Consider the following 15,122-nt stretch of genomic DNA (forward strand, 5'->3'; position numbering starts at 1 on the left):
AGTACGTCCATTCAATGTTAATTCTCAAACATATACATCATCAAAATATACCAGACAGCGCTCTACATACAGGGTGTTTCAAAAATGACCGGTATATTTGAAACGGCAATAAAAACTAAACGAGCAGCGATAGAAATACACCGTTTGTTGCAATATGCTTGGAACAACAGTACATTTTCAGGCGGACAAACTTTCGAAATGACAGTAGTTACAATTTTCAACAACAGATGGCGCTGCAAGTGATGTGAAAGATATAGAAGACAACACAGTCTGTGGGTGCGCCATTCTGTACGTCGTCTTTCTGCTGTAAGCGTGTGCTGTTCACAACGTGCAAGTGTGCTGTAGACAACATGGTTTATTCCTTAGAACAGAGGATTTTTCTGGTGTTGGAATTCCACCGCCTAGAACACAGTGTTGTTGCAACAAGACGAAGTTTTCAGCGGAGGTTTAATGTAACCAAAGGACCGAAAAGCGATACAATAAAGGATCTGTTTGAAAAATTTCAACGGACTGGGAACGTGACGGATGAACGTGTTGGAAAGGTAGGGCGACCGCGTACGGCAACCACAGAGGGCAACGGGCAGCTAGTGCAGCAGGTGATCCAACAGCGGCCTCGGGTTTCCGTTCGCCGTGTTGCAGCTGCGGTCCAAATGACGCCAACGTCCACGTATCGTCTCATGCGCCAGAGTTTACACCTCTATCCATACAAAATTCAAACGCGGCAACCCCTCAGCGCCGCTACCATTGCTGCACGAGAGACATTCGCTAACGATATAGTGCACAGGATTGATGACGGCGATATGCATGTGGGCAGCATTTGGTTTACTGACGAAGCTTATTTTTACCTGGACGGCTTCGTCAATAAACAGAACTGGCGCATATGGGGAACCGAAAAGCCCCATGTTGCAGTCCCATCGTCCCTGCATCCTCAAAAAGTACTGGTCTGGGCCGCCATTGCTTCCAAAGGAATCATTGGCCCATTTTTCAGATCCGAAACGATTACTGCATCACGCTATCTGGACATTCTTCGTGAATTTGTGGCGGTACAAACTGCCTTAGACGACACTGCGAACACCTCGTGGTTTATGCAAGATGGTGCCCGGCCACATCGCACGGCCGACGTCTTTAATTTCCTGAATGAATATTTCGATGATCGTGTGATTGCTTTGGGCTATCCGAAACATACAGGAGGCGGCGTGGATTGGCCTCCCTATTCGCCAGACATGAACCCCTGTGACTTCTTTCTGTGGGGACACTTGAAAGACCAGGTGTACCGCCAGAATCCAGAAACAATTGACCAGCTGAAGCAGCACATCTCATCTGCATGTGAAGCCATTCCGCCAGACACGTTGTCAAAGGTATCGGGTAATTTCATTCAGAGACTACGCCATATTATTGCTAGCATGGTGGGTATGTGGAAAATATCGTACTATAGAGTTTCCCAGACCGCAGCGCCATCTGTTGTTGAAAATTGTAACTACTGTAATTTCGAAAGTTTGTCCGCCTGAAAATGTACTGTTGTCCCAAGCATATTGCAACAAACGGTGTATTTATATCGCTGCTCGTTTAGTTTTTATTGCCGTTTCAAATATACCGGTCATTTTTGAAACACCCTGTATTTCTAGCACCTTTAGCATAGTGCATAATTTACGGTCTATCTCTATGTGAATGGGAGTCACAGAGCATTCTCGCAGTCTTAGGATAAAATTATAGACTGAAAGAGCCCCTCGCACTGTCTTTGACCAACCCATCCTGCAGTACCGTTGCAGATTTAATCTGCAGCTGATCAGAAGTAGACCGCTACATTCCGTGTCTCTTGAATGAATGAAGCTTGCTGAGTCCTCGCCCATCCAAGTGCACAGGATTTCTCCAGATGCACCCATGTCGGAGAGGTCACCACCCCTTATCGTTGTATAATAACAGATTTGTAATAGCGGACAGTGAAGAATAACAAGAAATGGGTGGTTTTTATGCATGATGAGGCCCAGGCGGATGGAGTTCGACGCGTTTTACGTAAATCAACTACCTTATCAATTTTAAAGTATTTTTATAGTGTCTGGGATCAATACCGGGAAGGTATTGGTAAGAGAGAACATAAACACATGCACTCCTAAGGCTGCACGTCATGCAGCCACTAGCTCTGTAAACAGCAAATCTGTGAAGCAAATGTATACATGGGGATTGCAGTGTCTCACAAACGCCTATTGCTAACTTAGAATCGTCTTAGTTATGAAACCGAAGTCTCGATTTTATACCCAAGAAGCGACAGGGGATTTAGGCGACTGGATGCAATCGAGTACAGTGCTACACTGTGCCTTCCGATCAGAAAAACAGTGCATTTGCGCTAGGTGCTGGCGACTGTACTACATTTACAAGGAATTTTAGAACACGGAACGAGAGCTGATTTCATGATTCCATGGCTAGAAGTGACATAAAAAAATCGATAGAATTGCGAAAAATGTCAGAAAATACGTATAAATTGAGGGAAAATACACTGAAATGTGGGGAAATTGAGGAAGCACTTGCGTGTCTTCTGGTTGGCGCAGAACAATTCTTGTATATGGGAGCAAGTATGCGACTGCAAGAGGAATCCAAGAAAACGTCGACATGGGAGCGAAGGGAACCAGGGAAGCAGTCACTTTTTTTCCACTGAGGCGGTATTCTACTCTGTCCATTGAGGTAACAGTGATCACGAGGCTGAGTGCACCCCGAAAAATGGCGACAGCACATGGCGGCCCAGATGGTCACCCATCCAAGCGCCGGCCACGCCCGACAGCGCTTAACTTCGGTGATCTGACGGGAACCGGTGTAGCCACTGCGGCAAAGCCGTTGCCATGGTACAGAATAAAGGTAGCAATAAAACGTGTTGGATGCGCGAGAATTTTTTAAAATTGCTTTACTGATAATCTATCTGCCCCCATCGAGATTGGAACCGAAAACAAACCAGACCTCCCTTGCAGTAGCAAACACGTTTCACTACGCTAGCACTCAACCCAGGCAAACAGCCCTCTATTATTACCCCAGACATGAATAAACCGGCAATTTCGCAATGAAAATGGCAAAATGAGCTGCAGTTGCATAGATCTTTCTGGACTCAAAAACAAGAATTTTCTCCCTTTATGCCACCGCTTATGTGACAATCATTCGGGATGTTCATCGAAACAACAAAATACTGTTATTGGCGAGTAAATTTAGTAGGATAATTCTGCACCACCCCAGGAAATAAACGGCTAAATAGCTGCCAAACTTGTTCTACAGTGTATCAAATTCTCCATTAGACTCGCCACAGCCATAAAACGTTCATTAGCGGAAGTGTTGCTTAAGCTAAGTAGCAATGGGAATGCTCGCACTTCTAAAACGCGATGGCATTAATACTGGGATCTGAATTACCAGGTGTATAGGCAAATGGATTTTATTTGCATTCCTGTAAACGTGATTTGGATCGAAAGCTTAGCTAAGATTAATATACTGATGTACCGACTGCAACTACAACATTTTGAATTAAGAGTAGGGCGAATTATTTATGCGGCCCTCATCTTCAGTAACTGTCGTAGCTATTCTCGTTGTAAGGATATCGTCACCTCAATCGGTAAAAATGGAACCCTACAATGTCATTTTCTTGACCGTCTGTCTGTCTACCCAACCCTTAAAATCCGTTTGCCTCGAGTACGGGTACACACAATGAGCGGTAATGTATCGCACGGTCCCTTGGTGGCGTAAAAAAAGTGAGCTTCTATATCAATGCAACCTAAATATACGGCCGTTTATGTAAAGAAAATTTACGTGAAAGGTCAAAAAAATGTCTCTAAGAACTATGCGACCAAACTGCTTAGGTCATCAGTCCTCTAGACCTAGAACTACTTAAACCTACCTAACCTAACACACATCCATTGTTATTTCGATAACATTCCGAATGATTGTCACATAAGAGGTGACATAAACGTAGAAAATTCTTGTTTTTGAGTCCAGAAAGCTCTATGCAACAGAAACTGCAGCTCATTTTGCCATTTTCATTGCGAAATTGCAGGTTTATTCGTGTCTGGGGTAATAATAGAAGGCTGTTTGCCTGGGTTGACTGCTAGCGTAGTGAAAGGTGTTTGCTACTGCAAGGGAGATCAGGTTTGTTTTCGGTTCCAATCTCGATGGGGGCAGATAGACTATCAATAAAGCAATTTTAAGAAATTCTTGCGCACCCAATACGTTTTATTGCTACCGTTACTCTGTACCAGCGCCCTGTGGATGTTAATATGAAACTCTTGTAGAATTTCATACATTTTACTGCCTACTTTTTCCGCTTCTGTCAATAACTGAATTGACTTAAGTGTGGCACTGTTTGGTTTTTAACTGAATTTCATTATGAATCTTCACGCATTACTAAATTTGCACACTTTCATGGTAGGTCAGCAACGGTAATCAAGTATGACTGTTCTGAACGTTAACACAGACCGTTTCGCAGCCGAATGAGCATAATATTTTGCTAATTCGTAACGATCTGGGGTACTTTCTTTTAGTAAAACAGTTACGTTATCTCGATTAGCTTAAATTCATTTTTATTAATACAGTTCATACAAATTAGCGTTTCTTCTTTCATTTATATCTTATATTTACGTGTTGTGTTTAACACACTAATCAGCATTAATATAGTCTTACACATGACTGAAAACAGTCTGACAAATTTCGGATGTTTTGTCAATTTCACGCCTGTGCATAGTATGTTGGTAGCACTTCGTCACCTTTCCTGTTATGCTGTGTAGCCGACTTTAAAGCTGTGCAGATCAGCATAACGAAAAGACGAGGGGTCTCGCTCGTTCTGTCCACGACTGAACAGCTGCCTATGCAGCTTCAGCACGATACCACAGTTCATCAAGAGTAGTGCCTGGCGTACTGTGACGAGCCAGTTGCGTGGCCACCATTGAGCAGACGTTTTCAGTTGGTGAGAGATCTGGAGAATGGGCTGGCCAGGGCAACAGACGAACATTTTTCAGATGCCTGTCATTTCGACTGCTAGTGATCCGAGGCCGTTGGGATCCAGTACGGCGTTCCGTATTACGCTCCTGAACCCACGGACTCCATATTCTGAAAACAGACATTGGTTCTCGACCAACGCAAGCAGCAATGTCGCGATACGATAAACCGCAATCGCGATAGGCTACAAACCGACCTTTATCAAAGTTGGAAACGTGATGGTACGCATTTCTCCGCCTTACACGAGGCATCACAACAACGTTTCACCAGGCAACGCCGGTCAACTGCTGTTCGTGTATGAGAAATCGGTTGGAAACTTTCCTCATGTCAGCACGTTGTAGGTGTCGCCACCGCCGCCAACCTTGTATGAAAGCCCTGAAAAGCTAATCATTTGCATATTACAGCATCTTATTCCTGTCGGTTAAATTTCTCGTCTGTAGCACATGATCTTCGTAGTGTAGCAATTTTAATGGTCAGTAGTGTATAATGAAGTACTGTCTACATAACGCTGCACGAATTTTCAGTCAGATCTTGATACAGATTTCAAAGTGGTGCGAAAATGGCAGTTTGCCTTAATTTCAAGGGAACCGGAAGGCCTGTCCACAGGTAATTGCAAACAATACCTGTTGAAGAAACGTCACGCAAGATCTCACATTTCGTACACACGGCACAATGTTGCTGATGTAGCGTGAGGCAACGTATAACTGACGACCAATGCAGAAAGACGTTAGGAATGGTGGAATCTTGCGTATTAACGCCTGCAAATGCGGAGGAATGTTGCGGTCATTCCTTGCCGTGGGCTATTATAACATTTGTAAACATCGCCTGCCTCGTGCTGAACCAAGTAACTAATGGCTCTGAGCTCTATGGGACTTGACATCTGAGGTCATCAGTGCCCTAGAACTTAGAACTACTTAAACCTACCTAACCTAAGGACATCACAAACATCCATGTCCGAGGCAGGATTCGAACCTGCGACCGTACAAGTAACTAAGTCAGGAGATCGTTTCCGAAAGCTCAGTCTTCTATTACGGGTTCTTGTTGCGCCCCACTTACCTTGTCAGTGTCCGCGAAAGACGCTAAACATGCTTTGGATGTATTCGTCATGTCTCAGTGATCCTGATGTCATCATAGCGACTATGGTTGCGAAAGTTAAAGAACCTGCCAAGAAGTCTAGGAGAGTGTTTCTGCTGGAAATAGCATCTCACTTAAACAATGAACTATCATCATTTAGTTCCAGTATAATAGACATGGCTGAACCATGGACAAAGTTTTAACAGATTGTAAATCGTGCTCTGAAGAAATCGTGCCTAGCAAGTGGGTTAAGGACGGAAAAGACCCACCGTGGTTAACAAAGAAAATCGGAAAACGATGAGAAAGCGAAGGCTGTTGCACTCTCTGTTCAAAAGAGAACGCGAAAATAACTACAGGCATAGGTTAGTAGAGATTCGTGTCTCTGAAAAGATCCATGCGTGAAGGATACAAGTACCATCGTCGTGCCTACGCAAAAGATCTGGCCGATAACCCGAGAAAATTCTGGGCGCTATGTAAAATCGCTAAGCGGGTGTAAGGTTTCCATTCGGTCATTCGTTGACCAGTGTGATGTGGCAGCAGAAGACAGCGAAACAGAAGCCGAAATTTTCAATTTCGCGCCTCAGAAACTGTTCACGCAGGAGAATCGTACAAACATACCATCGTTTGGATATCGCACAGTGTCCCATATCGACGATTAGAGACCACCACCCCGGCGTAGAGAAAAAGCTGAAAGAGTTAAAAATTCGTCTGGTCCCGATGGAATAACAATTCGATTTTACAAAGACAGCACTAAGGCGTTGGCCCTTACTTACCTTGCATTTATCGCGAATTCCTCGTCCAGCGCAGTCCCAAGTGACTGGGAAAAAGTGCATGTGACTCCTGTATATAAGAAGGGTAAAAGAAAGGACTGGAAAAGTTACAGAACACCATCCTTAACATCAGTTTCTAGAACATATTCTCAGTTCGAGTGCAACAAATTTCCTAGAAACCGAAAAGCTTATGTCCACGAATCAGCATGGATTTAGAAAGCATCGCTCGTGCGTAACTCAGCTTGCCCTTTTCTCACATAATATACCGAGAATTTTGGATGAGGCGCAGCAGACTGACTCCATATTTCTAGGTTTCCGGAAAGCATTTGACATGGTACCCCACTGCAGACTGTTAACTAAGGTACGTGCTTATGGAATAGATTCAAAGATACAAGAGTGGCTCGAAGACTTCCTAAGTAATAGAAGCCAATACGTTGGCATCGACGATGAGTATTCAGCAGACATAAGGCTATTGTCACTGCTGACACAGGAAGTGTGATAGGATCGCTATTATTCTCTGTTGTTATGGTCTTCAGTCATGAGACTGGTTTCACGCAGCTCTCCATGCTACTCTATCCTGTGCAAGCTGCTTCATCTCACCTCCCAGTACCTATTGCAACCTACATCCCTCTGAATATGCTTAGTGTATTCATCTCTTGGTCTCCCTCTACGATTTTTACCCTCCAATACTAAATTGGTGATCACTTGATGCCTCAGAACATGTCCTACCAACGGATTCCTTCTTCTAGTCAAGTTGTGGCAGAAACTCCTCGTCTCCCCAGTTACATTCAATACCTCCTCATTAGTTATGTCTTCTACCCATCTAATTTTCAGCATTCTTCTGTAGCACCACATTTCGAAAGCTTCTATTCTCTTCTTGTCTAAACTATTTATCATCCATGTTTCACTTCCATACATGGTACACTCCATACAAATACTTCCAGAAACACTTCCTGACACTTAAATCTATACTCGATGTTAACAAATTTCTCTTCTTCAGAAACGCTTTCTTGCCATTGCCAGTCTACATTTTATATCCTCTTTACTTCGCCCATCATCAGTTATTTTGCTCCCCAAATACGAAAACTCCTTTACTATTTTAAGTGTCTCATTCCCTAATCTAATTCCCTCAGCATCACCCGCCTGAATTCGACTGTATTCCATTATCCTCGTTTTGCTTTTGTTGATGTTCATCTTATATCCTCAAAAATGGTTCAAATGGCTCTGAGCACTATGGGACTCAACTGCTGAGGTCATTAGTCCCCTAGAACTTAGAACTAGTTAAACCTAACTAACCTAAGGACATCACAAACATCCATACCCGAGGCAGGATTCGAACCTGCGACCGTAGCGGTCTTGCGGTTCCAGACTGCAGCGCCTTTAACCGCACGGCCGCTCCGGCCGGCTCTTATATCCTCCTTTCAAGACACTGTCCATTCCGTTCAACTGTTCTTCCAAGTCTTTTGCTGTCTCTGATAGAATTAGAATGTCATCGGCGAACCTCAAAGTTTTTATATCCTCTCCATGGATTTTAATACCTACTCTGAATTTTTCTTTAGTTTCCTTCACTGCTTGCTCAATACACAGATTGAATAACATCGGGGAGAGGCTACAACCCTGTACTACTCCCTTCCCAACCGCTGCTTCCCTTTCATGTCCCTCGACTCTTTATAACTGCCATCTGGTTTCTGTACAAATTGTAAATAGCCTTTCACTCCCTGTATTTTACCCCTGCCATCTTCAGAATTTGAAAGAGGGTATTCCAGTCAACATTGTCAAAAGCTTTCTCCAAGTCTACAAATGCTAGAATCGTAGGTTTGCCTATCCTTAATCTATTTTCTAAGATAAGTCGTAGGGTCAGTATTGACTCACGTGATTGTCTGATCTGGCCTTGTAACATTAACCAAAACGGCCTTGCTGTGCTGGTACTGCGAACGGCTGAAAGCAAGGGGAAACTACAGCCGTAATTTTTCCCGAGGGCATGGAGCTTTACTGTATGGTCAAATGATGGCATCCGCTTGGGTAAAATATTCCGGAGGTAAAATAGTCTCCCATTCGGATCTCCGGGCGGGGACTACTCAAGAGGAAGTCGTTATCAGGAGAAAGAAAACTGGCATTCTACGGATCGGAGCGTGGAATGCCAGATCCTTTACTCAGGCAGGTAGGTTAGAAAATTTAAAAAGGGAAATGGATAGGTTAAAGTTAGATATAGTGGGAATTAGTGAAGTTCGGTGGCAGGAGCAACAAGACTTCTGGTCAGGTGAATACAGGGTTATAAATACAAAATCAAATAGGGGTAATGCAGGAGTAGGTTTAATATTGAATAAAAAAAATAGGAGTGCAGGTAAGCTACTACAAACAGCATAGTGAACGCATTATTGTGGCCAAGATAGACACGAAGCCCATGCCTACCACAGTAGTAAAAGTTTATATGCCAACCAGCTCCGCAGATGACGAAGAGATTGGTGAAATGTATTATGAGATAAAAGAAATTATTCAGATAGTAAAGGGAGACGAAAATTCAATAGTAATGGGTGACTGGAATTCGATAGAAGGAAAAGGAAGAGAAGGAAAAGTAGTAGGTGAACATGGAATGGGGGTAAGGAATGAAAGAGGAAGCCGCCTGGTAGAATTTTGCGCAGGACATAACTTAATCATACCTAACACTTGGTTCAAGAATCATGAAAGAAGGTTGTATACATGGAAGAATCCTGGAGATACTAGAAGGTATCAGATAGATTATATAATCGTAAGACAGAGATTTAGGAACCAGGTTTTAAATTTTAAGACATTTCCAGGGGCAGATGTGAACTCTGACCACAATCCATTGGTTATGAACTGTAGATTAAAACTGAAGAAACTGCAAAAAGGTGGGAATTTAAGGAGATGGGACCTGGATAAACTGAAAGAACCAGAGGTTGTACAGAGTTTCAGACAGAGCATTAGAGAACGATTGCCAAGAACGTGGGAAAGGAATACAGTCGAAGAAGAATGGGTAGCTTTGAGAGATGAAATAGTGAAGTCAGCAGAGGATCAAGTAGGTAAAAAGACGAGGGCTAGTAGAAATCCTTGGGTAACGGAAGAAATATTGAATCTAATTGATGAAAGGAGAAAATATAACAACACAGTAAATGAAGCAGGCAAAAACGAATACAAACGTCTCAAAAATGAGATCGACAGGAAGTGCAAAATGGCTAAGCAGGGATGGCTAGAGGACAAATGTAAGGATGTAGAGGGTTATCTCACTAGGGGTAAGATAGACACTGCCTACAGGAAAATTAGAGACCTTTGGAGGAAAGAGAACCAATTGCATGAATATCAAGAGCTCAGATGGAAAGCCAGATCTAAGCAAAGAACGGAAAGCGGAAGGAGTATATAGAGGTTCTAAACAAGGGTGATGTACTAGATGAAAATATAATAGAAATGGAAGAGGTCGTAGATGAAGATGAAATTGGAGATATGATACTGCGTGAAGAGTTTGACAGAGCACTAAAAGACCTAAGTCGAAACAAGGCCCTGGGAGTAGACAACATTTCATTTGAACTATTGATAGCCTTGGGAGAGCCAGCCCTGATAAAACTCTACCATCTGGTGAGCAAGATGTATGAGACAGGCTAAATAGCCTCAGACTTCAAGAAAAATATAATAATTCCAATCCCAAAAAAGGCAGGTGTTGAGAGATGTGAAAATTACCGAACGATCAGTTTAATAAGTCACGGCTGCAAAATACTAACACGAATTCTTTACAGACGAATGGAAAAACTGGTAGAAGCCGACATCGGGGAAGATCACATTGGATTCCGTAGAAATGTTGGAACACGTGAGGCAATACTGACCCTACAACTTACCTTAGAAGATAGATTAAGGAAAGGTAAACCTATATTTCTAGCATTTGTAGACTTAGAGAAAGCTTTTGACAATGTTGACTGGAATACTCTCTTTCAATTTCTGAAGGTGGCAGGAGTCAAATACAAGGAGCGAAAGGCTATTTACGATTTGTACAGAAACCAGATGGCAGTTACAAGATTCGAGGGGCATGAAAGGGAAGCAGTGGTTGGGAAGGGAGTGAGACAGGGTTGTAGCCTATCCCTGATGTTATTAAATCTGTATATTGAGCAAGCACTAAAGGAAACAAAAAAAATTTGGAGTAGGAATCAAAATCCATGGAGAAGAAATAAAAACTGTGAGGTTTGCCGACGACATCGCAATTCTGTCAGACATCAAAGGACCTGGAAGAGCAGTTGAACGGAATGGACAGTGTCTTGAAAGGAGGATATAAGGTGAACATCCACAAAAGGAAAACGAGGATAATGGAATGTAGTCGAATTAAATCTGGTGATGCTGAGGGAATTAGATTAGGAAATGAGACTCTTACAGTAGTAGATGAGTTTTGCTGTTTGGGGGAGCAAAATAACTGATGATGGTCGAAGTAGAGACGATATAAAATGTATTTATTTCTCGTTCAGCTACAGGCAAAGCGTGATACACTTACAAACATCAACATAAAAATTTAAATTAACATTAACAATGATTTACAATAAAATTTTCAGGGTTTCCAGCCACAAAAGTGCTTGGTCACTTATCACATGTATGTTCATCAGATTTCCTCCCTTAAGTCCGTGTACGTCGCACTCAACTATATGCTGCATGGTTTGACTCTCTCCGCACTCACAATTGGGGTCCTGGGAGAAACCCCACTTTTTCAACAAATATCCGCACCGACCAACACCTGTCCGCAGACGATTTAGAGTTACCCACACTCTACGTTGGAGTTGGAAGCCTGGAACTCGTTGAGATGGGTCCTCAATAAGGAAACTGTTATTCACTTTGCTTTCCTGCCATTGCTGTTTCCACAGGTTATCGATATCAATCTGTTGTTTGAGTTCTTTCCAGAAGGGATTTCTTGGCATCAATCTGTCAGGGGGAGGAGGTAGGTCCCTGAACTTTTCTTTGTACCTCTGGATTGCTCTTTCACGTCTAATCGAGGGTGGTTCGATATTGGCAAGGACGGGCAGCCAAGGTTTCGGGGTGGGTCTTACTGTTCCTGTTATGAGCCTCATTGTCTCGTTAAGTTGCACATCAATATATCTGACATGCCTACTGCGGGCCCAGACGGGTGCGCAATATTCCGCTACACTATACAGAAGTGCCAGTGCTGATGTGCGTAGAGTTTCAGTGGAACATCCCCAGGTTGTTCCTGCCAGTTTCATTATGATGTTGTTTCTTGTTTTCATTTTTTGGGCTACTTCGTACAGGTGGCTCTTATATGTGAGAGTGCGATCTAGCTTAACACCCAGATATTTTGGCGTTGTATCGTTTTTCAACAATTTACCTTTTATTTGCACTTTTAGCTCACGATTTGCATCTTTGTTACACAAGTGCATTATTGATGCCACGGATTTAGTCGGATTTACTTTGAGGTGCCAGTTGTCATAATATTGTTGTAGTCGTTCCAGATCCCTGTTTAAAATTTCTTCCAGTTCTTCGAAAGTGTTGGCGTGAGCCGCGATAGCGATGTCATCTGCATACATAAAAGAACGAGATTCCAGGTTTGGGATGTCCGCTATGTATAAATTGAAAAGGCATGGAGCCAGCACAGACCCTTGGGGGAGACCATTTTGTAGTGTCCTGTAGCTGCTTGTTTTCCCATTCAGAGATACCTTGAATCTCCTGTTTATCAACATATTTCTGACTAGATCTATGATCTTCTTGCATTTCACGACTTTTGACAGTTTATACAGTATCCCTTTTGTCCATACGGTGTCGTATGCTGAGGTGAGATCTAATAATACCATGCCAGTTTTCTTTTTGTTTTGGTAACCTCTTGCAATGAAAGTGGTTAGGGCGAGAACTTGGTCGCAACAATCTCTTCCTTTTCGAAAACCGCCTTGCTCTGGGGGAAGAGCAGCTTCTATTTTACTTTCTATTCTGCCTAGGATGACTCGTTCAAACAGCTTGTAAGTGGTGCACAATAAAGATATCGGTCTATAATCTTTAGCATTCTCTCCTGTTTTCCCTGGTTTCTGGATGGCTATGACTTGTGCGTTTTTCCATTGCTTTGGTAACCGGCTGGTATCTATGATATTAGAGAAAAGAGAAGACAGCCATGCTCTTCCCTTTGGCCCGAAGTTCTTCAAGAATTCTGGAAGAAGGCCGTCACAGCCAGCTGCTTTACCAGGTGACTTTTCTTTAGTGCTATATTTATCTCTTCTTGTGTTACCCAGTTCGCTAAACCTGCTTCCTCCTCGCTTGCATCTAGCTCTTCGTTCATCAGTTGATGCAGTTCTTTTTTCTTCGAGGCGGAGGCATGGATTCTGGATGTTTGTAGTATAGAAGAGCATATCTTGTTAGGGGTCATTTTATTATTGATGTTCCGTCCCTTGAATTGTGCTCCGCCAAGTTTCCTCAGTAGGCTCCAGCTCTTCTGTGAGGAGTGCGTAAAGTCCATTTGTTCCATCCGCTTTTGCCATCTCTGTTTGCGTTCCTCGTCCATAGCTCTTATGAGCTGTTCTCCTAGTTCTGGATTCTCTGTTTTGTTATATTCATCGAGTAGTTGTTCGCACTCCTTTGTCCAGCATGGGATGTATTCTTTCCGCGCTTCTCTTGGTATTGAGTTATGTGCCGCTTTAATAATTAACTTCGTAAATCTGTCGTAATTTTCTGGAATTGGGGGAATTCTGTTTACATTATTTTCAATGGTATCTTTAAACTTAACCCAGTTAGCCTTCCTGAGGTTCCAGCGGGCTATAGGGGGGCCCTTTATTACTGGTATTTGGATCCCAAGGTCTATAATAACTGGTCTGTGTTGGCTCCGAGGAATACGGCTCAGTACAGTTCTCTTAGACGGAAGTGCTATTCCAGTTTCTCCAGATGAGACAAAACAAAGATCGGGCGTTGATGTTGTGCCCCACGCTCCTGAACAGAAGGTGGGGGTATCTTTTGCATCGTATATTAATGTATAATTATTTATATCTGCCCAGTCTGCCAGCATGAGTCCTTCTTTGTCGCAAGACTGATAGCCCCATCTGGGGTGGTGGGAGTTAAAATCACCAATTATGACTGCAGGGTGTTGTGGGTTAGGTAAAACAGGTTGTTCCCATTTTTCTGACGGTGGCTTGTACACGTTATACACAGTCATATCGTTTAGTTTGATTCCCACGGCAAATTCGTGGTGCATAGTTTCCTCAATATTATCAACCAGTTCTTTCTTGATCAGTGTTGCAATACCGTGTTTATTATGGGCTTTATAGCCCACAATTTCATAGCCTGGTATTAGAAGTCTCGAGATATTTTCTTCTGATAGATGTGTTTCCTGCAAGGTCAGCACATCAATTTTTTCTTCTGTTAGTAGCTTTGTGAGGACGTCTCCTTTTGTCCTCGTGTATCCTTCTATGTTAACTTGGCATATACGTATTCGTCCACGCACTTGGCTCCGGGGGGGAAACTGAGGCATTTGTCTCGCTCTCTTGCGTAACTTCGCCTGTGAGGGCCGGAAGGTATTACTACGTCCGGCCGCCGTTTGGTGGTGACATTTGCTTCTCGTGTCGCAGCTCGTTCTGAGCATTTCGATAAAATGTAGACTGGCAATGGCAAGGAAAGCGTTTCTGAAGAAAAGAAATTTGTTAACATCGAGTGTAGATTTACGTGTCAGGAAGTCGTTTCTGAAAGTATTTGTAATGAGTGTAGCCATGTGTGGATGTGAAACATGGACGATAAATAGTTTAGACAAGAAGAGAATGTGGTGCTACAGAAGAATCGGGAAGATCAGATGGTTAGATCACATAAGTAATGAGGAGGTACTGAACGGAATTGGGGAGAAGAGAAACTTGTGGCACAACTTGACTAGACGAAGGGTTCGGTTGGTAGGACATGTTCTGAGGCACCACGGGATCACTAGTTTAGTATTGGAGGGCAGCATGAAGGGTAAAAATCGTAGAGCGAGACCAAGAGATGAATACACTAAGTAGATTCAGAAGGCTGTAGGTTGCAGTAGGTACTGGGAGATGAAGAAGCTTGCACAGGATAGAGTAGCATGGAGAGCTGCATCAAACCAGTCTCTGGACTGAAGACCACAACATGTTCGAACATGTAAGTACTACGGAAAAGCTTCGGGAAATCAAATGGGGAACCCTGGAAGGAAGGCAAAGTTCTTTTCGAGGAACATTATTAAGAAAATTTAGAGAATCGGCATTTGAAGCTGACAGTAGAACGATTCTACCGCTGTCAACGTACATTTCGGTAAGGAACACGAAACCAAGGTTCATACTGCGGCATATAGACAGTCGTTTGTCTCTCGCTGTATTTGTGAGTGGA

At 43.0% G+C, this 15,122-nt stretch overlaps 1 protein-coding gene and 1 pseudogene across 1 annotated transcript; both read right to left on the reverse strand.

The window, feature by feature from the left end:
• Nucleotides 1-2,716: 2,716 nt before the first annotated feature.
• Nucleotides 2,717-2,834, reverse strand: LOC126195954 (5S ribosomal RNA; annotated as a pseudogene).
• Nucleotides 2,835-12,942: 10,108 nt separating this feature from the next.
• On the reverse strand, nucleotides 12,943-14,373 carry LOC126195474 (uncharacterized). The gene has a single exon (XM_049934103.1). It carries the CDS (start codon nucleotides 14,371-14,373, stop codon nucleotides 12,943-12,945), a length of 1,431 nt encoding a protein of 476 aa, XP_049790060.1.
• Between the last annotated feature and the right edge of the window lie 749 nt (nucleotides 14,374-15,122).

Source organism: Schistocerca nitens, chromosome 7 (genome assembly GCF_023898315.1).
Source record: "Schistocerca nitens isolate TAMUIC-IGC-003100 chromosome 7, iqSchNite1.1, whole genome shotgun sequence".
Lineage (NCBI taxonomy): Eukaryota > Metazoa > Arthropoda > Insecta > Orthoptera > Acrididae > Schistocerca > Schistocerca nitens.

Coding starts and splice junctions, on each gene's coding strand:
- LOC126195474 (XM_049934103.1), bottom strand. CDS start 14,373: ATGCTCAGAACGAGCTGCGACACGAGAAGCAAATGTCACCACCAAACG.